Below are 25,574 nucleotides of genomic sequence, written 5' to 3' on the forward strand. Positions count from 1 at the left end.
GGGGGCAGGAGTAGGCCTTTCGGCCGCTCCTCAAGCCAGCCCTCCACGAAGAAAACGATTAGGGACGGGCAATAAAGGCTGGCCCAGCCAGCGAAGCCCACATCCCATGGGTGAATTGAAAAAAAAAATCCCCTCACCATCTACCCTGTCAAGCTCCCTCAGAATCTTACATGTTTCAGTCAAGATCCTTGCTCTTCTAAGCTCCAATGAGTATAGGCCCAACCTTCTTCATTGGACAACCCCATCGCTATCAGGAATCAGCCGAGTGAACCTTGTCTGAACTATCCCCAACGCGCTTTCATCTCTTTCCGTTCACCATGAAGAGTTCCTCGGACCCCTCCCCCATCTTTTTCATCGGCCGTGTATTTGCAAGTTGCGTCCTTCCAGTTTGCAGGGACCAATCTCTTGCCCAACCGCTTTGCACGTGCCAACCTCTTGCGTACAGAGTTTGTGCGTACCAATCTCGCGTGCACCCACAAACCTTGCTGCCCAGCAAAATCTCAGTCTGCTCTTCAGCATACTACAAGCAGCCTCACAGGAAAGGAACCAGGCCCCGTCCACACTGTTTCTCCTGGAACTTCTGTACCATCACCTACACGACTGAAGGCTGATTCACCTCTGCTTGCCTGTCTCAGCGTGTGAAGTCAACGCCACCTAAGAAGCGAATTATACAGCATCGGTTTTCAACCCACGGGATGGGGTGGAAGGGGGCAGGGAAAGCCGCTGTCATTAGTGTCTCTTTAGAGGTAACGAGGTGCACGTTCATTCGATACTGCCATGGTAGCCCCTTTGGTTCAGGACATAACTTCAGCCATTTTAAAATGTCTCTGTCCAGTTTTATGCAAGATTTTACAAATAGCCATGAGGTTATCTCTTTGTATTTTATAGAAGTATACAGTGTGAGGTCTTAGTCCCCCTCACATTGGGCTGGCTCTTTGGTTGAGATATCCAATTAATCCCACTTCCCTCCTCTTTCTGCATAACCTACAAATCTCACGGGCAGCGAGTTTGCATGTACCACACACTTGCGTACCGAATTTGCCTGAGCTAATCCCCTGGGTACCCAGCTTGTGTATGCCAAACTCTTGTATACCCAGGGCGCAGGTACCAATATCTTATCTGCATTGTTTTTGTGTCTCAATCTCTTATCTACGCAGTTTGCACATTCTAATCTTTTATCTGTATTGCTTGTGTGTTCCAGTCACTTATCTGTATCATTTAATTGCCCCAATTTCTTATCCACGCGGCTCAATCTCTTATCTTTAGGCATTTGCTTGTTCAAATGTCTTCTCTATGTCATTTTCATGTGCCAATCTCTACGTACAAAGTCTGTTCAGTGTCATAGAAACATCAAATTATGTGGCAAAAGGAGGGCACTCAGACTCTCATGGCTGTTGTTACAGACAGGAGGGGGATTAATTCAGACAGCACTAATTTCTCCTCTCACCATCCATCTGTAAACTGGAAGGTGCTTTGATTTGTTTCCCCCTTTCCAAGCGGTGGTGAATTTCCCAACCCCTCGGTTTTGGTGCAATCCAATTTTCTATTAATAGCCCCCATAGCAAACTCCAAAGAGGGATAGGGAAAAGAAAGATTTACAGGGCAGAGACCACGGAGAAAATAAATACTGCTTCACATGGGCCCAGAGCCCTGAATCGAAGTCCAATGAGGTACTCCTTCATGGAGGCCGGTGGGTTGAAAACCGATGCTGTATAATTTGCTTCTTAAGTGGCGTTGACTTCACAGGCTGAGATAGGCAAGTAGAGGTGAATCATTCTTCAGTCGTGTAAGTGAGGGTAGAGGGGTTCCAGGAGAAACAGTGTAGATGGGGCCTGGGCAGAGTTTCTTTTCTGTGAGGCTGCTTGTAGTATGCTGAAGAGCAGACTGAGATTTTGCAGCACAGCCAGGCAATATTACTGGTTCCACAAGCCAGAGGCCCATGTCACATGACTGCCACCTCCCCACAAGTGGTGTGTAACCCTCAACTGGCCGCCAGAGATGGTTAAATGCCTCAACCGTTAAGAATTGAAAGGAAGGTTGCGGGGTTCTTTTGTCCTAGCAGATGAGTAGACTCCTGTTGGCCAGCCTGGGTTATGGAATGCAGATAGTCTTTGTATAATTCTTTTTGAATTTGGTCTGTGCAGCCCACGGGATGGGGGGGAGGAGGGCAGGGGAAGACACTGTCATTAGTGTCTCTTTAGAGATAACGAGGTGCACGTTCATTCGATACTGCCATGGTAGCCCCTTTTGTTCAGCGGTCATGGACAGACATAACTTCAGCCATTTTAAAACATCTTTGCCCAGTTTTGCAAAATTTTACAAATAAGCATGAGGATATCTCTTTATATTTTATAAAAGTATACAGTGTAAGGTCTTAGTCCGCCCTCACGTTGTGCTGGCTCTTTGGTTGAGATATCCAATTAATCCCACTTCCCTCCTCTTTCTCCATAACCTTGAAACCTTTCCCCACCAATTATTTCCCCAATTTCCTTGAGAACAGTTACAATTGAATCTGTGTTCACCGCCCTTTCAGGCAGCACATTCCCAATCACAACCTCTCGATGCATGCAAAGATGTTTCCTCACTTCTCCCTCCGATTCCCTTGCCAGGCACCTTAAATCTGTGTCTCCCCAATTCCTGACCCTCCTGCCTCTAGAAACAGTTCCTCCTTATTTACTCTATCCCAACCCTTCATGATTCTGAACGCCTCCACCAAATCTCCCCTTAACCTTCCCTGCTCTAAGGAGAACAATCCCAGCTTCTCTGACCTCTCCACGTTAGCTGAAGTCCCTCGTCCCTGGCACCTTCCTGGCTAATCTCCTCCGGTCCCTCACCAAGGCCACGGCACCCTCCCTAAAATGTGGTGGCAAAATTGGACAGGATACTTCAGCTGAAGCCAAACTGATGTGCCAAACATCTATGCAAATCAATTGTGTGGCGTAAGTCAGGATCTCAAGTCAGGAGTGTGATGGAATATTCCCCACTTGCCTGGATGAGTGTAGCTCCCACCACACTCAAGAAGCTCGACACCGTCCAGGACAAAGCAGCCCCGCTTGATTGGCACCACATCCACAAACATTCACTCCCTCCACCACCGACGCACAGTAGCAGCAGTGTGTGTACCGTCTACAAGATGCACTGCAGGAACTCACCAAGGCTCTTTAGGTAGCACCTTCCAAACCCATGACCACTACCACCCAAAAGGGCAAGGGCAGCAGACACATGGGAGCACCACCACTTGGAAGTTCCCCTCCAAGTCACTCACCATGCTGACTTGGAAATGTATCGGTCGTTCCTTCACTGTCGCTGGTTCAAAATCCTGGAACCCCCTCCCTAACAGTGATGCAGATGTACCCACACCACATGGACTGCAGTGGTTCAAGAAGGCAGCTCACCACCACCACCTTCTCAAGGGGCAATGAGGGATGGGCAATAAATGCTGGGCCCAGCCAGCGAAGCCCACATCCCATGAATGAATAAAAAAACTCTGTGTACTGAATTTGCATAGCGACACCTCTTATAAAGAATGAGAAAGAAAGACTTGCATTTACATAATGTCTTTCGCAATCACCGGACATCCCAACGTGCCTCACGGCCAATGAAGTACTTTTGAAGTTAGCTGCAAACTCCCAAGATCAGTAACGTATCAATGACTTTAGGGAAGAGTGACCATAATATGGTAGACTTTTACCTGAAGTTTGGAAGTGTTGTAGTTCAGTCCGAAACTCGAGCCTTAATCCTAAACAAAGCAAGCTACAGAGGAATGAGAAGCAAATTGGCTGTGGTGGATTGGGAAACTGCACTAAAAGTTATGACGTAGATGAGCAAAGGCTAACATTTAAAGAATTCATACACGGTTTACAACAAATTTCCTTTGCTTTGAGGCATAAAAACACAGCAGGAAAAGTGATCGAATAACAGAGAGGCGATGGCATAATGGTACTGCCACTAGATTGGTATTCCAGGGACCCAGGCGAATTCTCTGGGGACCTGAGTTCAAATCCCACCACAGTGAAATTTGAATTCAATAAAAATCTAGAATTAAAAGTCAACTTCGGTTGTAGTTCAATCCGAAAAAAAAGTTTCGGACTGAACTACAACACTTCCAAACTTCAGGTAAAATTCTATCATATTATGGTCACTCTTCCCTAAAGCATTGATGCGTTACTGCTTTTGGGAGTTTGTGGCTAACTTCAAAAGTACTTCATTGGCCGTGAGGCACGTTGGGATGTCCGGTGATTGCGAAAGACATTATATAAATGCAAGTCTTTCTTTCTCATTCTTTATAAGAGGTGTTGCTATGCAAATTCAGTACACAGAGTTTTTTTATTCATTCGCGGGATGTGGACTTCGCTGGCTGGACCATGAAACTCGATTGTTGTAAAAACCCCATCTGGTTCACTAATGCCCTTTAGGGAAGGAAACCTGCAGTCCTTACCCGGCCTATATGTGACCCCAGACCCACAGCAATGTGCTTGACTCTACACTGAACGAGGGCAATTAGGGATGGGCAATAAATGCTGGCCCAGCCAGTGACACCCACACACCGTGAATGAATTTTTAAAAATTAGTGCACATGGGATTGAGGTTAATATAGTGGCAGGGACTGAGAACTGGTTAGTCAACGGAAAACTGAGAGTAGGAACAAGTGGGGGTCACTCTCAAGTTGCAGGCTATGATGAGTGGGGTATTGCAAGGATCAGTGCTTGGGCCCCAACTATTCACAATCCAAATCAAAGTGTGATATGCCCAAGTTTGTTGACGACACAGTACTAGGTGGGAATGTGAGTTGGGAGGAGGATGCAAAGAGATTTCAAGGGGATTTAGGCCGACTAAGTGAGTGGGTGAAAATATGGCAGGCGATGTGGAAAAATGTGAAGTTATCCACTTTGGTGGGGAAAAATAAATGCAGAGGGCGTTCCTTAAATGGTAAGAAATTGGGAAGTACTAAAGGCCAGAGGGACATGGGTGCCCTTGTTCATGAGTTACTGAAAACAAACAAGTAGGTGCGACAGGAAACTAGGAAGGCAAATGGTAGGTTGGCTTCATCACAAGAGGATTTGAGTACAGGCACAAAGATGTCTTGCTGCAATTGTATAGCGCCTTGGTGAGACCCGCACTTGCAGTTTTGGTCCCCTTATCGTAGGAAGGATGCACTTGCCAGAAAGGGAGTGCAAAGCAGGTTCACCGGACTGATTCCTGGGATGGCGGGATTGTCTTGTGAGGAGAGGTTGAGGAAACTGGGCCTGTATTCCCCAGAGTTTCGAAGAATGAGAGGCGACCTCTTTGAAACTTACCGAATTCTTACAGGGTGTGACAGGGTAGATGTGGATAATGTGCTTCCCCGTGCTATGGGGTCTAAAACCAGGGCACACCATCTTAGGGTGAGGGGGCAGGCCATTTAAGATTGGGGTGAGGAATTTCATCATTCAGAGGGTGGTGAATTTTTGCAATTTTGATCATTGAGCATGATCAAGACAGGACTGACCTGACAGCAGTGCAGCACTCCCTCAGTAAGAAACCTCCGACAGTGCAGCACTCCCTCAGTAAGAAACCTCCGACAGTGCAGCGCTCCCTCAGTAAGAAACCTCCGACAGTGCAGCGCTCCCTCAGTAAGAAACCTCCGACAGTGCAGCACTCCCTCAGTAAGAAACCTCCGACAGTGCAGCAGTCCCTCAGTAAGAAACCTCCGACAGTGCAGCGCTCCCTCAGTAAGAAACCTCCGACAGTGCAGTGCTCCCTCAGTAAGAAACCTCCGACAGTGCAGCACTCCCTCAGTACTATCCCACGACAATGCAGCACTCCCTCAGTACTGACCCTCTGACACTACAGCACTCCCCTTAGTACTGACCCTCCGACAGTGCAGCATTCCCTCAGTACTGACCCTCCGATAGCGCAGCACTCCCTCAGTACTGACCCTCTGACAGTGCAGCACTCCCTCAGTACTGACCCTCCGACAGTGAAGCGCTCGCTCAGCACTGACCCTCCGACAGCGCATCACTCCCTCAGTACTGACCCTCTGACAGTGCAGCACTCCCTCAGTACTGACCCTTCGACAGTGCAGCACTCCCTCAGTACTGATCCTCCGATAGTGCAGCACTCCCTCAGTACTGACCCTCTGACAGTGCGGCACTCCCTCAGTGCTGACCCTCCGACAGTGCAGCACTCCCTCAGTACTGACCCTCTGACAGTGCAGCACTCCCTCAGTACTGACCCTTCGACAGTGCAGCACTCCCTCAGTACTGACCCTCCGATAGTGCAGCACTCCCTCAGTACTGACCCTCTGACAGTGCAGCACTCCCTCAGTGCTGACCCTCCGACAGTGCAGCACTCCCTCAGTACTGACCCCCTGACAGTGCAGCACTCCCTCAGTACTGACCCTCCGACAGTGCAGCACTCCCTCAGTACTGACCCTCCGACAGTGCAGCACTCCCTCAGTACTGACCCTCCGACAGTGCAGCACTCCCTCAGTACTGACCCTCCGATAGTGCAGCTCTCCCTCAGTACTGACCCTCCGACACTGCAGCACTCCCTCAGTACTGACCCTCCGACAGTGCAGCACTCCCTCAGTGCTGACCCTCCGACAGTGCAGCACTCCCTCAGTACTGACCCTCCGACAGTGCAGCACTCCCTCAGTACTGACCCTCCGATAGTGCAGCTCTCCCTCAGTACTGACCCTCCGACAGTGCAGCACTCCCTCAGTGCTGACCCTCCGACAGTGCAGCACTCCCTCAGTACTGACCCTCCGACAGTGCAGCACTCCCTCAGTACTGACCCTCCGACAGTGCAGCACTCCCTCAGTACTGACCCTCCGACACTGCAGCACTCCCTCAGCGCTCCTAGATATTTGTGCTCGATTCTCCAGAGCCGGGACTCAAACGTACAACGTTCTAGACTCGGGCATGAGAGGGCCGCCTCCTCCAGCGCAGCTGACCTGTTCCGCGATGACCTTTGCGATGCTAACAATCTCTTGTGTGACCCGGTTTGTGTTCCAGCCCCCCAAGCTGCTGGCGCTGACTTCGATTCTCTCGAAGATGACTACGAGGACTACAACAGTTTTGTACCTCACCAGGCCCTCAACTTCTCCACTTTTCAGTGTAAGCATCGGTTATGGCGGGACAGGGGTGCCAATGGTCAATAGCAGGGGGACGGGTCCCACCAACGTCTGTTACCGAGGGTCCGGGATCGAGTCTGAGGGCACCACTCGGCCTTGAGGCTGGCGTGCCTGAGCGAGCACGTGGTGGGGGGGTGCCCTATATGGGGAGAAGGGTACTGCAGAGTGGCACTATAGGCCTCAGTCAATGCCCGTTTGGGCCTGTGTCCCCTGGTTACTGACCCCGACCCCCTTCCCAGTGGCAACAATTGATGCAAGCGCGCCAACTAGGAGCAGGAGTAGGCCTTTCGGCCTCTCGAGCCTGCTCTGCCGTTCCATATGGTCACAGTTGGGGCCTAGTTATGGCCCATCAGCCTCCTTGTCAGTCAGGAATCTATCTACCTCTGCCTCAGAAAAAAAAACATTCATTGGCCCTGCCTCCATCGCTCCCCGGGAAAGGGAGTCTCAAATACTCGCCACCCCCTGAGAGAGCAAATTTCCCCTCAACCCTGTTCTACGTGGGAGACCCCTCATTTTTAAATCGTGCCACCCACCCCCCCCTTAGTTCTAGTCTCTCCCAGGCAGGGGAAACCATCCTCTCAGCATCCACCCTGTCAAGCACCACCCCCCACCCCCATCGGGGCCTTACATGTTTCAATAGGATGGCCCCTCGCTCTTCTAAACTCCGATGGATACAGGGCCCGGCCTGTCCAACCGTTCCTCGTAGGATAACACCAACCCCCACCCCCACCCCGTCCCAGGTACCGTCGTATGGTTCTCCCTTAGTTTCTCAAATCTCTCCATGATTCCGAGCGCCTCGATTAAATCCCCGCCTTGGCCTTCTCTGCCTCAGTGGTCCAGGATTCGGGGAAAGCGTCTCCAAATTAGAGCCAATCCCTTCAGGAGTAAAAATAGGAAGCCGCTCATCACGCACAAGGTGGTGGGAGTTGGCCCACCCATGGCAAGTGGGCATTTGATGCCAGTTTAATTGACGATTTTAAGTCTGAGGTTGGCATATTTTTGTTCAGCCAAGATGTTTAGAGCCCTCTCGATCGGCACCCCATCCACAAACATTCACTCCCTCCACCACCGACGCACAGTGGCTGCAGTGTGTGTACCATCTACAAGATGCACCAAGGCTCCTTAGACAGCACCTTCCAAACCCATGACCCAATGCCATCTAGAAGGACAATGGCAGCAGATAGATGGGGAACACCACCACCTGAAAGTTCCCCTCCAAACCGCTCACCATCCTGACTTGGAAATATATCGGCCGTTCCTTCACTGTCGCTGGGTCAAAATCCCTGGAACTCCCCCCCTAACTGCACTGTGGGTGTACCTACACCACAGGGACTGCAGCAGCTCAAGAAGGCGGCTCACCGCCACCTTCTCAAGGGGCAATTAGGGATGGGCAATAGATGCTGGGCCCGGTCATCGATGCCCACCACATCCCGTGAACGAATGTGTAAAAAAACAGGGTAAAGGCCGTGGATTTACGAGATGGAGATTGGCCGCAGATACAGCACAGAGCGATGGAATAAGCTCAAGGGGAAAATGGCCTCTTCCTATACCCTTGCTTCAACGAGTCACGGTCTTAACCTCAAGTTCACAACTACATGGCTGGCAAGTTGAGATATCACAAAAGGCAAGTGGAATGTTGGCCCTCAGCTCAAGGAGGTTTGGAACAGATAGCAGCGGGGAGGTGAGGCCTCAGTCCTACAGAACCTTGATTGGGTGATGGGCGTCACACCTCAATATTGACCTAGGAGGGGGTGGACCGCCCATTCACCAGAATCTTATTGGGAGTTAAAGGGGGAGAAGGTTGGCATAGTGGTAACATCTCTGGGCATGTAATCCAATGGCCCAGGCCAATGCTCTGGGGAGGATGTGGGGGGGTGGGTGGGCGCTAGACATGGGTTCAAATCTCACCACGGCAACAGTTGCAATTTAAATACAACTAATAAATCTGGAATTAGGGAATAAAAAAAGCCAGCCTGGGTAATGGTGACCGTGAAGCAATTGTCGATTTGTTGGGAACGCCCATCTGGTTCACTAATCCCCTCTAGGGACATGAGGGAAGCTGCCGTCCTTACCCGGTCTGGCCTACACGTGACTCCAGACCCACAGCGATGTGGGTGACTCTTAACTGCACCCCCCCGAAATGGCCGAGCAAGCCACTCAGCTCAGGGGCAATTAGGGACGGGCAACAAATACAGGCCTCGCTGCTGATGCCCACATCCCATGAAAGAATAAACTTTAAATAGAAACATAGAGACAGGAGTAGGCCATTCGGCCCTTCGAGCCTGCTTCGCCATTCATCATGATCATGGCTGATCATCCAACTCAATAGCCTGCTCCTGCTTTTTCCCCATAGCCTTTGATCCCTTTCACTCCAAGAGCTATATCTAACTCCTTCTTGAAAACAGACAATGTTTTGGCCTCAACTACTTTGCGTGGTAGCGAATTCCACTCTCTGGGTGAAGAAATTTCTCCTCATCTCAGTCATAAATGGTCTACCCCATATCCTCAGACTGTGACTAAATAGAGGTCATGCCATGAAGGTAGGTTATATAGACAGGCTTGCCTTCCCTTGGGCTCAAGAAGGCTGACGGACGATCGGACAGAGGGGCTCATGAGAATTAGACGCGTTGATCGATTAGGCAGAGAGAAACCATTTACGTTGGCGGAGGGAGCCCAGCAGGTGACAAGGAGGCGATGCATGAACTCAGCTCGAGCTTTGCAGGGCTGGGAGGCGGCCTGACTGGAACGCTGAAAGGGCTCGGTAGGGCAGATTGAGACAAAGTCACCTCCTCCTGCTGGGCGTTCGAGGCCGTTCAGAGGTGAAGTCGGAAAATACTCCTTTCCCAGGAAGGGTGGTAGAAACCTGGGACTCTCTCCCTCAAACACGGGGGGGGGGTCAATTGAGCTTTCAAGGCTGAGGTTGATTTTTTTTTCGTGTGGTGGGTGGTGTTAAGGGTATTAAGGGGTATAGATGAAAGGTGGGGAAATAGAGTTGGGGTACAGGTCAACGTGATCTGGTGGAATGATGAAGCAGGCTTCAAGGGCCTACTTTGGCTTCCAATGTTACTGCTCTGGCATGTACACGGCACAACCATTTAATCACTAATTACAGAGCGTTCAATATCATTCCCGACTCCTCAGATACTGAAGCAGTCCGTACCCACATGCAGCAAGGCCTGGGCAGCATTCAGGCTTTGGGCTGACAAGTGGCAAATGACATTCGCGCCACACAAGTGCCAGGCAATGACCATCTCCAGCAAGAGAGAATCCAACCATCTCCCTCCGACAAGCAATGGCATTGCCATCGCTGAATCCCCCACTATCAATACCCTGGGGGTTACCATTAACCAGAAACTGAACTGGACTCGCCATATAAATACTGTGGCTACAAGGGCAGGTCAGAGGCTGGGAATTCTGCGTTGAGTAACTCACCTCCTGACTCCCCAAAGCCTGTCCACCATTGACAAGGCACAAGTCAGGAGTGTGATGGAATACTCCCCACTTGCCTGGATGAGTGCAGCCCCAACAACACTCAAGAAGCTCGACACCATCCAGGACAAAGCAGCCCCGCTTGATTGGCACCGCATCCACAAACATTCACTCCCTCCACCACCGATGCACAGTGGCAGCAGTGTGTACCATCTACAAGCTGCACTGCAGGAACTCACCAAGCCCCCAACAACAGCACCTTCCAAACTCAAGACATTTACCACCAAGAGTGGCAGACCCATGGGAACGCCACCACCTGGAAGTTCCCCTCCAACCTTAAAAAGCGAGGGGGACCACGAAGGTCATCCAAATGAGAGGAGAATTCAAAGGTCATGCACATCATCTAGACATGGAGCTAAATCAGCGTTCCTTCATTGTCGCTGGGTCAAAATCTGGGACCTCTTTCCCTTAAATCACCTTCAGAGTACCTGCAACAGGTAGAAGGCTGTGGTCCAATAAGGTGGCTCACTGCCACCCTCTCAAGGGTCAATGAAGGATGAGCAATAAATGTTGAGTCTTGCTGAAAAAAGAGGCAACTTCTTGAAGCTATTCATCTTGCACTCATTCCGACAGATTGGCAAGAGTGCAAAATCTCAAAGGGAGCAAAAATTTATACTGCATGTCAAGAGGGTGCTGATTGGTTGGCAAGTGGACTCTGATTGGCGGAGGTGTTACCACGGAGAATGTACCAGGGAACAGTCAGCTGCCAAATCTTCCTTTCAACTCAAACCAGGCAGGCCGACTCTGATCGGCCGAAGCATTGCCATGAGGAATGAACCCGGGAATGGCTGGCCCGCCAAGCTATTGTTGAGTCGGAAAAGAATCAGCACTCTCTTCGCATGCAGTGTAAATCGTTGTTCCATCTGAGGTTGGGTATTCTTGCGAATCTGCCCTGATGAGCGCGAGTCGAAATGCTTTAACCGAGTCTGTTTTTCAGCCACACCCCAAGATCTGGACCACCAAGAAATGATTGAAGAAGTGTTGACCTTTCCAGCTCAGATCTCAAGAGAGAGCAAAAAACAATCTTCTCCAACAGTCCATGTACAAAATACTCCATCAGGGACTCTACCCCAACCATTTAGTTCCCTTTCAGAGTGAAATGGTGTGGGACATCCTACGCATGGAAGTTGCTGTAGAAGTTTTAGAAGGTTTGATCTTTCACACCTTCTGCCTTTCTCTCGATTACACACAGGTTCTGTCCGCAATCAGTCAGAAAGGAGGAATCCAGAGGCTAACATGCCCATGACAGTCCCAGAGGTTTGGATAACAACGAATGATAAAGGTAGGCTCCAGCGACGCCTGGAAGACCCCTGGCTCTGAGTTGACATTGGCCTCCCCAGGAAGCCTTGACATACGCCGGGCTGGAAGGTCAGAGTTAAAAAGCGAGGGGGACCACGAAGGTCATCCAAATGAGAGGAGAATTCAAAGGTCATGCACAAAAGGTCGGGGGGAGGCGGCAATGAAGATCTGGTAAAGAATGGGCGATGATGGCAAAGGTCAGAAAAATATGGACGGAGGAGCCTGCAAAGCTCTGACTAAAAGAGAAAGGTTACAAAGGTCGGTCAACCAAAAGGGGCAAAGGAGGGGGGAATAGATCAGGAAAACATGCACAAGGAGGGTTATACGGGCTGGTGGAACTGACAGAGATAGGGAGAGTTGTAAGGTCTGGAGGAGGTTACAGAGATAGGGAGGGTTGTAAGGGCTGGAGGAGGTTCCAGAGATAGGGAGAGTTGTAGGGATGGAGGAGGTTACAGAGATAGGGAGGGTTGGAGAGGCTGGAGGAGGTTACAGAGATAGGGAGGGGTGTAGGGGCTGTAGGAGGTTACATGATAGGGAGGGTTGTAGGGGCTGGAGGAGATTACAGAGATAGGGAGTGTTGTAGGGGCTGGAGGAGGTTACAGAGATAGGGAGGGTTGTAGGGGCTGGAGGATGTTACAGAGATAGGGAGGGTTGTAGGGGCTGGAGGGGGTTACAGAGATAGGGAGGGTGTAGGGGCTGGAGGAGGTTACAGAGATAGGGAGGGTTGTCGGGACTGGAGGGGGTTACAGAGATAGAGGTGGTGGTGGGGGGATCAGGCCATGGTGAGGTTTGAAGATGAGGATGAAAATTTTAAAGTTAAGGCCAGCGGGACCGTTGGCCATCGTAGCTGGGTGAAGGGGTCTTGCTGTGAGTTAGTACAAGTTCTCGCATTGACCCTTATTGGAAACTCCTGTGGGAGGCGAGCGATGGGCCGAATGGCCTGTTTCTGTGTCCTGGGTTCGATGTGACTCCGCGGGATGGTGGTGTTGACCTCAACCCCTCTTTCAGCTGCCCTTGCACCCTCTTGCTCTTTGACCACATGCCTCTGGCCTCCGAAAACCCAGCCTCTCCGCCATGTTTTTTTCATTGTAGGTCATAGGTCGGACCTGGCCTACAGGAGGTCAAAGCACAATGGCAGCTCTTCCGAAGAGGAAGGAGCCTGGGCTGCGAGCTCCAGTGCAGGACGGAGGTTGTCGAAGCCCAAATCTCAACGTGAGTCCCCTCACTTCCTCTGACTTAGCGCGTCTCAAAGAAACTCTTCCATTCTTCTCAACGTTCCTCAGGCATGTCAACTGACTCATGCTTTATATCATCCCCAACGCTGCTCACTCCTTCTGCTAACAACAACTTCTACCTCCTCAGGTCTGTTTTCCCACCCTTCCCCTGGGCTTCCTGAGCCACATTTTATCCCCCAGGCCTGACAATGGCTCAATTAACACGTTCTCATTCTGGCTTTCAGATTCCTCCATAGTCTCACCCTCTCCGAGCTCTGTAGCACCTTCCAGCCCCTACAACCCTCCCTATCTCTGTAACCTCCTCCAGCCCCTACGACCCTCCCCATCTCTATAACCTCCTCCAGCCCCTACAACCCTCCCTATCCCTGTAACCTCCTCCAGCCCCTATGACGCTCCCTATCCCTGTACCCTCCTCCAGCCCCTACAACCCTCCCTATCTCTGTAACCTCCTCCAGCCCCTACAACCCTCCCTATCTCTGTAACCTCCTCCAGCCCCTACAACCCTCCCTATCTCTGTAACCTCCTCCAACCCCTACAACCCTCCCTATCTCTGTAACCTCCTCCAGCCCCAACAACCCTCCCTATCTCTGTAACCTCCAGCAGCACCTACAACCCTCCCTATCTCTGTAACCTCCTCCAGCCTCTACAACCCTCCCTATCTCTGTCAGCTCCTCCAGCACCTTCAACCCTCCCTATCTCTGTCAGCTCCTCCAGCCCCTACAACCCTCCCTATCTCTGTAACCTCCTCCAGCCCCTACAACCCTCCCTATCTCTGTAACCTCCTCCAGCCCCTACAACCCTCCCTATCTCTGTAACCTCCTCCAGCCCCTACAACCCTCCCTATCTCTGTAACCTCCTCCAGCCTCTACAACCCTCCCTATCTCTGTAACCTCCTCCAGCCCCTACAACCCTCCCTATCTCTGTAACCTCCTCCAGCCCCTACAACCCTCCCTATCTCTGTAACCTCCTCCAGCCCCTTCAACCCTGCCTATCTCTGTAACCTCCTCCAGCCCCTACAACCCTCCCTAACTCTGTCAGCTCCTCCAGCCCCTTCAACCCTCCCTATCTCTGTAACCTCCTCCAGCCTCTACAACCCTCCCTATCTCTGTAACATCCTCCAGCCCCTACAACCCCCGCTATCTCTGTAACCTCCTCCAGCCCCTACAACCCTCCCTATCTCTGTAACCTCCTCCAGCCCCTACAACCCTCCCTATCTCTGTAACCTCCTCCAGCCCCTACAACCCTCCCTATCTCTGTAACCTCCTCCAGCCCCTACAACCCTCCCTATCTCTGTAACCTCCTCCAGCCCCTACAACCCTCCCTATCTCTGTAACCTCCTCCAGCCTCTACAACCCTCCCTATCTCTGTAACCTCCTCCAGCCCCTACAACCCTCCCTATCTCTGTAACCTCCTCCAGCCCCAACAACCTTCATTATCTTTGAAACCTCCTCCAGCCCCTACCACCCTCCCTATCTCTGTCAGCTCCTCCAGCACCTTCAACCCTCCCTATCTCTGTCAGCTCCTCCAGCACCTTCAACCCTCCCTATCTCTGTCAGCTCCTCCAGCCCCTACAACCCGCCCTATCTCTGTGACCTCCTCCAGCCTCTACAACCCTCCCTACCTCTCTAACCTCTTCCAGCCCCTACAACCCCCGCTATCTCTGTAACCTCCTCCAGCCCCTACAACCCTCCCTATCTCTGTAACCTCCTCCAGCCCCTACAACCCTCCCTATCTCTGTAACCTCCTCCAGCCCCTACAACCCTCCCTATCTCTGTAACCTCCTACAGCCCCTACAACCCTCCCTATCTCTGTAACCTCCTCCAGTCCCTACAACCCTCCCTATCTCTGTAACCTCCTCCAGCCCCGACAGCCCTCCCAATCTCTGTAACCTCCTCCCGCCCCTACAACCCTCCCTATCCCTGTAACCTCCTCCAGCCCCTACAACCCTCCCTATCTCTGTCAGCTCCTCCAGCTCCTTCAACCCTCCCTATCTCTGTAACCTCCTCCCGCCCCTACAACCCTCCCTATCCCTGTAACCTCCTCCAGCCTCTACAACCCTCCCTATCTCTGTCAGCCCCTTCAACCCTCCCTATCTCTGTAACCTCCTCCCGCCCCTACAACCCTCCCTATCCCTGTAACCTCCTCCAGCCTCTACAACCCTCCCTATCTCTGTAACCCTCCCTATCTCTGTAACCTCCTCCAGCCCCTACAACCCTCCCTATCTCTGTAACATCCTCCAGCCCTTACAACCCTCCCTATCTCTGTAACCTCCTCTCAGCCCCTACAACCCTCCCTATCTCTGTAACCTCCTCCAGCACCTACACCCTCCCTATCCCTGTAACCTCCTCCAGCACCTACAACCCTCACTATCTCTGTAACCTCCTCCAGCACCTACAACCCTCCCTATCTCTGTAACCTCCTCCAGCCCCTCCAACACCCCAAGATCTCCGTGCTCCAAGTCTTAAGCTTCGGCCTATCCTCCGATTCAGCCCGCTCAACTACTGGGGCTCGGGCCTTCAGGCTGCCTGGGCCCTGATTTCACAAGCTAGGCCTCTCCCTGGAGTTCAGTCCCTCAGCATCGCCACCTTTCACTCCTTCTCTGCCTCATTCCCAAAAACGGACACACGTACGTACAGACACGCGGACATGGAGCAGGAGTAGGCCACTCGGTCCCTCGAGCATGTTCCGCCATTCAATAGGATCGAAGCTGCTCTGACTGTGGCCTCAACTCCGCATTCCTGGCCTAATCCCTCCCGATAACGTTTGACCTCCCCTTGTCCGTCAAGGATCTATCTACAACTGGCTTAAAGATACTCAACGACCGCCCCCCCCGCAAGCCGCTCTACCTCTTTGACCAAGAATTCGGCCTAACTATGGGCTGGCGATATCAAAGCGATCTTTATGTGGCCTGTGCGGCTGAGTTGAGGGATTCTGGGATCGAGTGGTGGGTGACGGGGCCCGGTTGCGCTCAGAGACAGAGGGGACGATCGAGGAGAGCGGCAGAGGCTCGACAATCTCCCCAACTTGCCTCCTGGGACACCCCGCCTATCCCCGCTCTGGTGTCTCTTCTGAAGACAGTCCGCCGCCTTTTCTTTTCCAGTCAGGAAGCAACAGCCATCGTACAAGAGGCCAAACGACACCTCCAGCACCTCGTCCTGTGAGTGGTACGAGAATACCAGCGACATCCGAACGGAAGCTCAGGCACAGCCAGGCCTACTGGGTAAGGACAGGGCGGAGGGAGGCACGCCAACAGGAAAGGGAACAGACGCAGAGAGCCACAGCCACAGGGGCAGCGAAAGAGAGCTGGACTGACGGCATTAGAGATACAGAGACAGGGCGCTGGGGGAGAGGGGTTACTGAGTGACAGTGTGAGGGAGCTGGATTAACATCACTCGAGATACAGTCAGTAACACAGGATGCTGGGGGAGAGGGGTTACTGAGTGACAGTGTGAGGGAGCTGGATTAACATCAGTAGAGATACAGTCAGTAACACAGGGTGCTGGGGGAGAGGGGTTACTGAGTGACAGTGTGAGGGAGCTGGATTAACATCAGTAGAGATACAGAGACAGGGCGCTGGGGGGAGAGGGGTTACTGAGTGACAGTGTGAGGGAGCTGGATTAACATCAGTAAAGATACAGTCAGTAACACAGGGTGCTGGGGGGAGAGGGGTTACTGAGTGACAGTGTGAGGGAGCTGGATTCACATCAGTAGAGATACAGTCAGTAACACAGGGTGCTGGGGGAGAGGGGTTACTGAGTGACAGTGTGAGGGAGTTGGATTAACATCAGTAGAGATACAGTCAGTAACACAGGGTGCTGGGGGAGAGGGGTTACTGAGTGACAGTGTGAGGGAGTTGGATTAACATCAGTAGAGATACAGTCAGTAACACAGGGCGCTGGGGGAGAGGGGTTACTGAGTGACAGTGCGGGAGCTGGATTCACATCAGTAGAGATACAGTCAGTAACACAGGATGTTGAGGAGAGGGGTTACTGAGTGGCAGTGTGAGGGAGTTGGATTAACATCAGTAGAGATACAGTCAGTAACACAGGGTGCTGGGGGAGAGGGGTTACTGAGTGACAGTGTGAGGGAGCTGGATTAACATCAGTAGAGATACAGTCAGTAACACAGGGCGCTGGGGGGAGAGGGGTTACTGAGTGACAGTGTCAGGGAGCTGGATTAACATCAGTGGAGATACAGCCAGTAACACTGTGCGCTGAGTGCTGGGGATTTAATTTGAATCTTGCCACAGGCCTCACTGCTAATTCTAACAGTGTTTTATTTTTTCAGTGATACCACAACAGAATGAATTACAGAGCTCAACCAGTACCCTGCCCGGAGAGGAGTATGAGAATGTGGTGGACGACAGTCAGAATGTAACACAGGCGGTGAGAGCAGGTATGGAGATGGGACACTGGACTGGCGAGGGTGGTCACCCCTAACATAGCGCAACAATCTTTCCCCATATACAACTGTGTGGCACTGCACAGATCATATTATAACAGCATCATTTAACTGGAATATTGTGTGCAGTTCTGGTCACCACATGACAGGAAGGACGTAATAGCTCTGGAGAGAGTGCAGAGGAGGTTTACAAGAATGTTGCCAGGGTTAGAAAAGTGTAGCTGCGAGGAGAGATTGGATAGGTTGGGGTTATTTTCCTTAGAACAAAGAAGGCTGAGAGGTGACTTGATTGAGGTGTACAAAATTCTGAGGGGAATAGATAGAGTGGACAGGATAAAATTGTTTCCCTTGGTGGAGAATTCTAGAACCAGGGGGCATAGATTGAAGATAAGTGCCAGGAGGTGTAGGGGGGACATGAGGAAGAACTTTTTTAGGCAGAGGGTACTGGGTGTCTGGAATTCGCTGCCCAAGTTGGTGGTAGAGGCAGAAACTCTAAACTCTTTTAAAAAGTACCTGGATCTGCACCTTAAGTTGCAGGGCTATGGGCCGGGTGCAGGGAGGGTGGGATTAGAAAGGGCACCTGGTTGACCTCGGGCTGACATGGACAAGATGGGCCGAATGGCCTCCTTCTGTGCTGTAACTTTTCTATGGTTCTATGGTTCTGTCAGCAGTGGGGAGGCGGGGGAGGTAGGGTATGGTATTGGTAACGTCTCTGGACTTAGTGACCCAGAGGCCCAGCCTAATGATCTGGGCATCTGGGTACCTGCGTATCTGGGTTCAAACCCCAGCATGGGGGGGGACCTGTGCAATTCAAATTCGACTAATTGAAAAGCTCGTCTACAGTTAGTGGTGACCACGGCAACCCTCATCGATTGTCCTGGGAACCCCATCCAGTTCACTAAACCTCCCTCCTTTAGGGAAGGAAATCTGCCCCCCTTCCCCTGGTCTGGCCTACATGGAACTCCAGGCCCGACACTAACTGCCCTCTGAAATGGCCAAGCCAACTGCTCCTTTCAGAGGCAATTCGGAATGGGCAACGAATGCTGACCTTTCCAGCGATGCCCACACATCTCCATGAAAGAATACAAGGAAACTGGGACAGGCTGTACTTGTGTGGGACCTTGAACGTAATTAAAACCCCCGGGGACTTCACGGGATCATTTAGTAAAGCAATCGTGGCCACCAAGACAGATGATGACATACTGCGGAAGATGCCAAGCCTTGGTCATCGTTTTCAAGGGGTGTCTTAAAGTGGGGAGAGAGAGAGAAGTGGAGAGCTTTGGAAAGTGAATTCCAGAGCTGAGCGCCAAGGCAACTGCAGGCATTACCAGCAACGGTGAAGCGGTTAAAACTGGGGGTGCTCAAGAGACCAGAATTCGAGGAGCATAGAGGTATACGAAGGTTGTAGGGGCTGGAGGAGGTTACAGAGATAAGGAGGGTTGTAGGGGCTGGAGGAGGTTATAGAGATAGGGAGAGTTGTAGGTGCTGGAGGAGGTTACAGAGATAGAGAGGGGTGTAGGGGCTGGAGGAGGTTACAGAGATAGGGAGGGTTGTAGGGGCTGGAGGAGGTTGCAGAGATAGGGAGGGTTGTAGGGGCTGAAGGAGGTTACAGAGATAGGGAGGGTTGTAGGGACTGGAGGGGGTTACAGAGATAGGGAGGGTTGTAGGGGCTGGAGGAGGTTACAGAGATAGGGAGGGTTGTAGTGGCTGGAGGAGGTTGCAGAGATAGGGAGGGTTGTAGGGGCTGGAGGAGGTTACAGGGATAGGGAGGGTTGTAGGGGCTGGAGGAGGTTGCAGAGATAGTGAGGGTTGTAGGGGCTGAAGGAGGTTACAGAGATAGGGTGAGGTGTAGGGGCTGGAGGAGGTTGCAGAGATAGGGAGGTTTGTAGGGGCTGGAGGAGGTTGCAGAGATAGGGAGGGTTGTAGGGGCTGGAGGAGGTTACAGGGATAGGGAGGATTGTAGGGACTAGAGGTGCTTACAAGGATTGGAAGGAGCATGGAGAGATTTGGAAAAAAGGATGAGAATCTTGAAATGAAGACCTTTTTTTTAAACGGGAGCCATTGCTGGTCTGCAAGTGCAGGAGCGATAGGCCAGGGGGTTTTACTCCAAGTTACAATACTGGCAGCAGGAGCTGGACAAGCTCAGTTTTAAGGTGGGAGAGCAGCCAGGTGCATCAGAACAGTCACGGGTCAGGGTAACAAAGGGAAGGGTTTCTGCAGTCAGAGAGCTGAGATTAACAAAGCTGAGATTAACCAAGTGGATATCAAAGTGATGCTGTGGGTATATGGTTGGGAGTTCAGCTTACTGTCAAACATTTAGTAAGATTGTAATGTCTGCTCTGTGTTTAATATTGCAAGAGGTCAAGATAACCTTTGAGGCTCGTTCATCTTGTATCTTTTTTTTATTCATTCACGGGATGTGGGCTGTCGCTGGCTGGGCCCAGCATTTGTTGCCCATCCCTAATTGCCCCTTGAGAAGGTGGTGGTCAGCTGCCTTCTTGAGCCGCTGCAGTCCCTGTGGTGTAGGTACACCCACTGTGCTGTTAGGGAGGGAGTTCCAGGATTTTGACCCAGCGACAGTTAAGGAACGGCCGATATATTTCGAGGTCAGGATGGTGAGCGGCTTGGAAGGGAACTTCCAGGTGGTGGTGTTCCCATCCATCTGCTGCCCTTCGCCTTCTCAATGGTAGTGGTCGTGGGTTTGGAAGGTGCTGTCGAAGGAGCCTTGGCGAGTTCCTGCAGTGCATCTTGTAGATGGTACACACACTGCTGCTACTGTGCATCGGTGGTGGAGGGAGTGAATGTTTATGGATGTGGTGCCGATTAAGCGGGGCTGCTTTGTCCTGGATGGTGTTGAGCTTCTTGAGTGTTGTGGGAGCTGCACTCATCCAGGCAAGTGGGGAGTACCCCATCACACTCCTGACTTGTGCCTTGTAGATGGTGGACAGGCTTTGGGGAGGCAGGAGGTGAGTTACTCGCTGCAGGATTCCCAGCCTCTATCTCTGAAAGGTTAGGGAGCGATGTGCCTAACATGTCTAAGTTCTTGCTGAGGTACTTGGTTACACATTCCTCCTTGTGATTTTTATCCATGTATTTCAGTAACACCTTCTCCAATAGCCTGCGCAGTGGTCAACGATCCTGTGGACGAGTCTACAGAGAGCGACTATGATGATATAGAGGCATACTTCCCCGGTTGAGTATTCTTGAGGTAAGAACATTGGATTGCAGATACTGCACTATGGGGAACGAGTACCAGAACATAGCCAATTCTATCAGCCGCTGATTATACAGCACAGCAGGATGCTGTTCAGACACTTGCGCCTATGCCAGACCTTTGAAACAATTATTGAATTCGTTCGACTCCATTCAGTGTTAAAGCAGCAGAGATCGCACGCTGCACTGTCAGACGGTCAGTAATGAGGGAGTGCTGCACTGTCGGAGGGTCAGTACTGAGGGAGTGCTGCACTGTCAGAGGGTCAGTAATGAGGGAGTGCTGCACTGTCAGAGGGTCAGTACTGAGGGAGAGCTGCACTGTCAGAGGGTCAGTACTGAGGGAGAGCTGCACTGTCAGAGGGTCAGTGCTGAGGGAGTGCTGCATTGTCAAAGGGTCAGTACTGAGGGAGTGCTGCACTGTCAGAGGGACAGTACTGAGGGAGAGCTGCATTGTCAAAGAGTCAGTAGTGAGGGAGTGCTGCATTGTCAGAGGGTCAGTATTGAGGGAGTGCTGTACAGTTGGAGAGTCAGTACTAAGGGAGCGCCTCACTGTCAGATGGTCAGTACTGAGGGAGTGCTGCACTGTCAGAGAGTCAGTACTGAGGGAGTGCTGCACTGTCTGGTGGTCAGTACTGAGGGAGTGCTGCACTGTTGGAGGGTCAGTACTGAGATGCTGCTACACTGTCAGAGGGTCAGTACTGAGGGACTGCTGTACAGTTCGAGAGTCAGTACTAAGGGAGTGCTGCACTGTCAGAGGGTCAGTACTGAGGGACTGCTGTACAGTTCGAGAGTCAGTACTAAGGGAGTGCTGCACTGTCAGAGGGTCAGTACTGAGGGAGTGCTGTACTGTTGGAAGGTGAGTACTGAGGGAGAGCAGCACTGTCAGAGAGTCAGTACTTAGGGAGTGCTGCATTGTCAGAGGGTCAGAACTGTGGGTGCCCTGCACTGTTGGAGAGTCAGTGCTGAGGGAGTGCTGCACTGTCAGAAGGTCAGTACTGAGGGAGGGCTGCACTGTTGGAGGGTCAGTACTGAGGGGGTGCTTCACTGTCGGAGGGTCAGTACTGAGGGAGTGCTGCACAGTCAGAGGGTCAGTGCTGAGGGTGTGCTTCACTGTCGGGGGGTCAGTACTGAGGGAGTGCTGCACTGTCAGAGAGTCAGTACTGAGGGAGTGCTGCACTGTCGGAGGGTCAGTACTGAGGGAGTGCTGCACTGTCGGGAGGATCAGTACTGAGGGAGTGCTGCACTGTCGGAGTGTCAGTACTGAGGGAGTGCTGCACCGTCGGGAGGATCAGTACTGAGGGAGTGCTGCACTGTCGGAAGGTCAGCGCTGAGGGAGTGCTGCACCGTCGGGAGGATCAGTACTGAGGGAGTGCTGCACTGTCGGAGGGTCAGCGCTGAGGGAGTGCTGCACTGTCGGAGGGTCAGCGCTGAGAGAGTGCTGCACTGTCGGGAGGGTCAGTACTGAGGGAGTGCTGCACTGTCGGAGTGTCAGTACTGAGGGAGTGCTGCACTGTCGGAGTGTCAGTACTGAGGGAGTGCTGCACCGTCGGGAGGATCAGTACTGAGGGAGTGCTGCACTGTCGGAGGGTCAGCGCTGAGGGAGTGCTGCACTGTCGGAGGGTCAGCGCTGAGGGAGTGCTGCACTGTCGGAGGGTCAGCGCTGAGGGAGTGCTGCACTGTCGGAGGGTCAGCGCTGAGAGAGTGCTGCACTGTCGGAGAGTCGAACTGTCTCTCCGTCTCTGCCTTTGCAATGAGAGGCTAACTCGATGTTCCCGCCTGCCCTTTCAGTCGGAGGTAAGAATCAGCTGTGGGGAGAGGAGCCCGTGGGGTGCCCGCCCTGAACTCCTGGACCCCAACGTTAATCCCTCGATCGACATCATTAAAAACACTGGATGATGCAGTCGCCCATGTCATTGCTGTTGGGATGTTGCTGTGCGCAATTTGGCCGTTGTGCCTCCGACAGTAGCGAGGACACTGAGAAAGCGTTTGATTGGCTTTTTTTGGGTGACTCTTCGGGATATCCCGAGGCAGCGAAGGACACCGAGTAAATCCAGGTTTTCTCTTCTTCGTCAAGGTGGCCAAGGCGAACCACGGAGCAGGCTGAGGATTTCCGGATGGGATGTTTGAAGAATGCTGCTTTAACCTTGAGCCCGCCCTCCCCTCCCGTGACCCCAGCTGAGCAGACGAGGCACATGGCCCAGTGGGCCCCAGCTTGCCCCCCACCTCCCCCAGGATCAACTCTGCGACAAGGTCCATCAACAGGTTCTGCCTCCCTCTCAGCCTCCAGTTTAACCTCACGTTCTACCTGGGATTCTGCCTCCACCTCGCCCTCCCATCATCGGCTCTCCCTCTCTCTCTCTCTCTCTCTAACCCGGTCTCCGTGCCCAGCTCGCTCTCTGCCTCTCGCTCTCCCTCTCCGACTGGAAGTTCCTCGGCCGCTCTGGACCCTCGCCTGCTCTCGGCTCGAGGCGGGTCGAGGAACGTGTCCGGTACTGGTCATGTGGTTGACGGCAGGGCCCAGTGTGAGATCGGACCATCACTCCGATGTCCCACCTGTAACTGCTTAGATTGCGTTGGGCCCAGTTACTGAAATCACGAGGCTTTGAGAACGAAGGAACCTGACCTGAATTAAACTCAGCCTACGTCTCAGCGGGAGGGGACATCATTGACAGTTGGCGTACCTGCCCTCGGTCCAGGGGATGACCATGAACCAACCACTCAAGGATAATACCAAACATTTAGAGCACAGGAAGAGGCCATTTGGCCCAACTCCCCCTCCCTGTGTAGCAACCTGAGATGTGGCACCTTACCGAATGCCTTGTGGAAACCCGAGTACCATGTTATGATCACTGTTGCCTAGAGGCTTCTTTACTCTGAGGTTATTGGCTAATCCTGGTCTCATTGCTCCACCATTTGATAAGAACATGGCTGCACCTCTGCCTCAACTCCACTTTCCAATCCAATAGTTGCTCTTGGAGAGAGTACAGAGGAGATTTACAAGAATATTGCCAGGGGCCTTGGAAAATTGCAGCTCTCAATTAAGATTGGATGGGCTGGGGTTGCTTCCCTTAGAATGGAGGAGGCTGAGCAGGGGGACCTAATTGAGGTGTACAAAATTACGAGGGGCCTAGATAGGGTAGAGGGTAAAGACTTGCTTCCCCTAGCTGAGGGGGGTCAATTACCAGGGGGCATAGGTTTAAGGTGATTGGTAGAAGGACGAGAGGGGGACAAGAGGGAAAACCAGAGGGTGGTGGGCGTCTGGGATTCACTGCCTCAATTGGTGGTTGAGGCTGAAATGCTCAACTCATTTAGAAGGTATCTGGACCTGCACCTGAAGCGCTGTAACCTACAAGGCCACAGACCAGGAAAGTGGGATTAAAAATGAGCGGCTAGTTTCTTTGTTCCCTTTGCCTGGCCGGCACTGACATGATGGGCTGAATGGCCTCTTTCTGAGCCGTAACTTTTCTACATTTTTTTTTTACAATTCATTCACGGCGTGTGGGCTGTCGCTGGCCGGGCCCAGCATTTGTTGCCCATCCCTAATTGCCCCCTTGAGAAGGTGGTGGTCAGCTTCGTTCTACGACACCTTATCAAATGCCTTTTGGAAATCCAAGTGTCCGTCTACCTCTCGAGCCCCCCACCTTCCAGCTCCGCCTTCATATCGGAAGAGGATACGCGGGTTGGTGAAGCCTGTGAGGTTTGGTTCGGGTGTAATAGATTACCCCACCTCCCCCCCAAAAAAAAGCGGGTCAAAGTTTTATAGGTGATTTGGAAACAGTTTGCTCCGAGCCAACAATTTAGATATAACGCGTAAGCTAAATAGGCTGGGAAAGCGCACAGTCAATAGCGGGTGGGACGGGTCACAGGCCCCAGATCGGACAAACAGGCGGCTGAAGCTGACCCTTGTCGTGGTTTCTGCCTCTGCAGCTCCTGTCTCAGAGGAGGAGAAACCTCTGGAACTCTCGACCACAGGGGGATGTGGAGGCCAAGTCACTGAATGTCTTTTAAGAAGGAAATAGGTGGACTTCTAGACCCCACGGGCTATGGGGAGAGAGCGGGAGCCCGGCGTTGAGACAGAGGATCACAGCCATGGGCCGACTGGATGGCGGAGCAGGGGCTAGAAGGGGCCGAGTGGCCTACTCCCGCCCCCTATTTTCTACGGCCTCTGTGTTTCCCCCTCGGCCTGCTTCAGCTCGCCAAAGCGTGAGGAGGCTCCTTCCCGGCCTACTTCCGATAAAGGGCACTGAAGCCCACAAGCCGCTCCGAGCGCCTCAGAGAGGCTGGCGAGCGGGCCCCTTATCAACTGCTTGTCCAACCCGGGTCACCGGGGTGGGGGGTGGGGGGGACAGGTACGCAAACCCCCCCCCCACGGGCCTATCGCTCTCGCCCCCGCGGTTACCCCGTAGCTTGTCATCGCCTGGCTCGGTTTCCATCTGGGTCATGAGCTCCACCTGGTAAGATTTGGGAATATCTTGTTCCAGAGGCTGTGCAAGAGACATGGTCGTTGGCAGAGATATAAACCCTACGTTGCCTGTCAACCCAACTGTGGAACATTCATAGCTAAGAGAGAAAGGGAGAGTGCGGTTTTTTTTTGAATAACATGCGATGAGTTTATTAAAATTTTGATGCAATAGTTTCTTACAGAACATAGATGGGTAATAAGGCTGGCTCACTGCCCTTGGCTGGGGCCAGTGAGTCACACTCTGACCATTCAGCCCCGTGACATGGGGTCAGACCCAGAGGCAGACAGATGATGGCCAAAGGGGTTTCCCTATCTATGATGGGGGTCTGGGAGAGGCACTGGGTCAGGCTCTTGCAGGCGT

At 52.3% G+C, this 25,574-nt stretch overlaps 1 protein-coding gene across 1 annotated transcript in view; it reads left to right on the forward strand.

The window, feature by feature from the left end:
• Nucleotides 1–22,912, forward strand: part of LOC144672007 (uncharacterized) — an 86,608-nt gene extending 63,696 nt beyond the window's left edge. The window contains exons 10-15 of the mRNA XM_078533940.1: nt 11,796–11,885; nt 12,995–13,114; nt 16,238–16,357; nt 17,425–17,532; nt 20,638–20,746; nt 22,826–22,912. Of these exons, the coding sequence (XP_078390066.1) occupies nt 11,796–11,885; nt 12,995–13,114; nt 16,238–16,357; nt 17,425–17,532; nt 20,638–20,735 (536 nt within the window). The 3' untranslated portion in view covers nt 20,736–20,746; nt 22,826–22,912. The remainder of the gene's footprint in view (nt 1–11,795; nt 11,886–12,994; nt 13,115–16,237; nt 16,358–17,424; nt 17,533–20,637; nt 20,747–22,825) is intronic.
• Nucleotides 22,913–25,574: the final 2,662 nt, after the last annotated feature.

Source organism: Cetorhinus maximus, chromosome 35 (assembly GCF_964194155.1).
Source record: "Cetorhinus maximus chromosome 35, sCetMax3.hap1.1, whole genome shotgun sequence".
In the NCBI taxonomy this organism is placed as follows: Eukaryota; Metazoa; Chordata; class Chondrichthyes; order Lamniformes; family Cetorhinidae; genus Cetorhinus; species Cetorhinus maximus.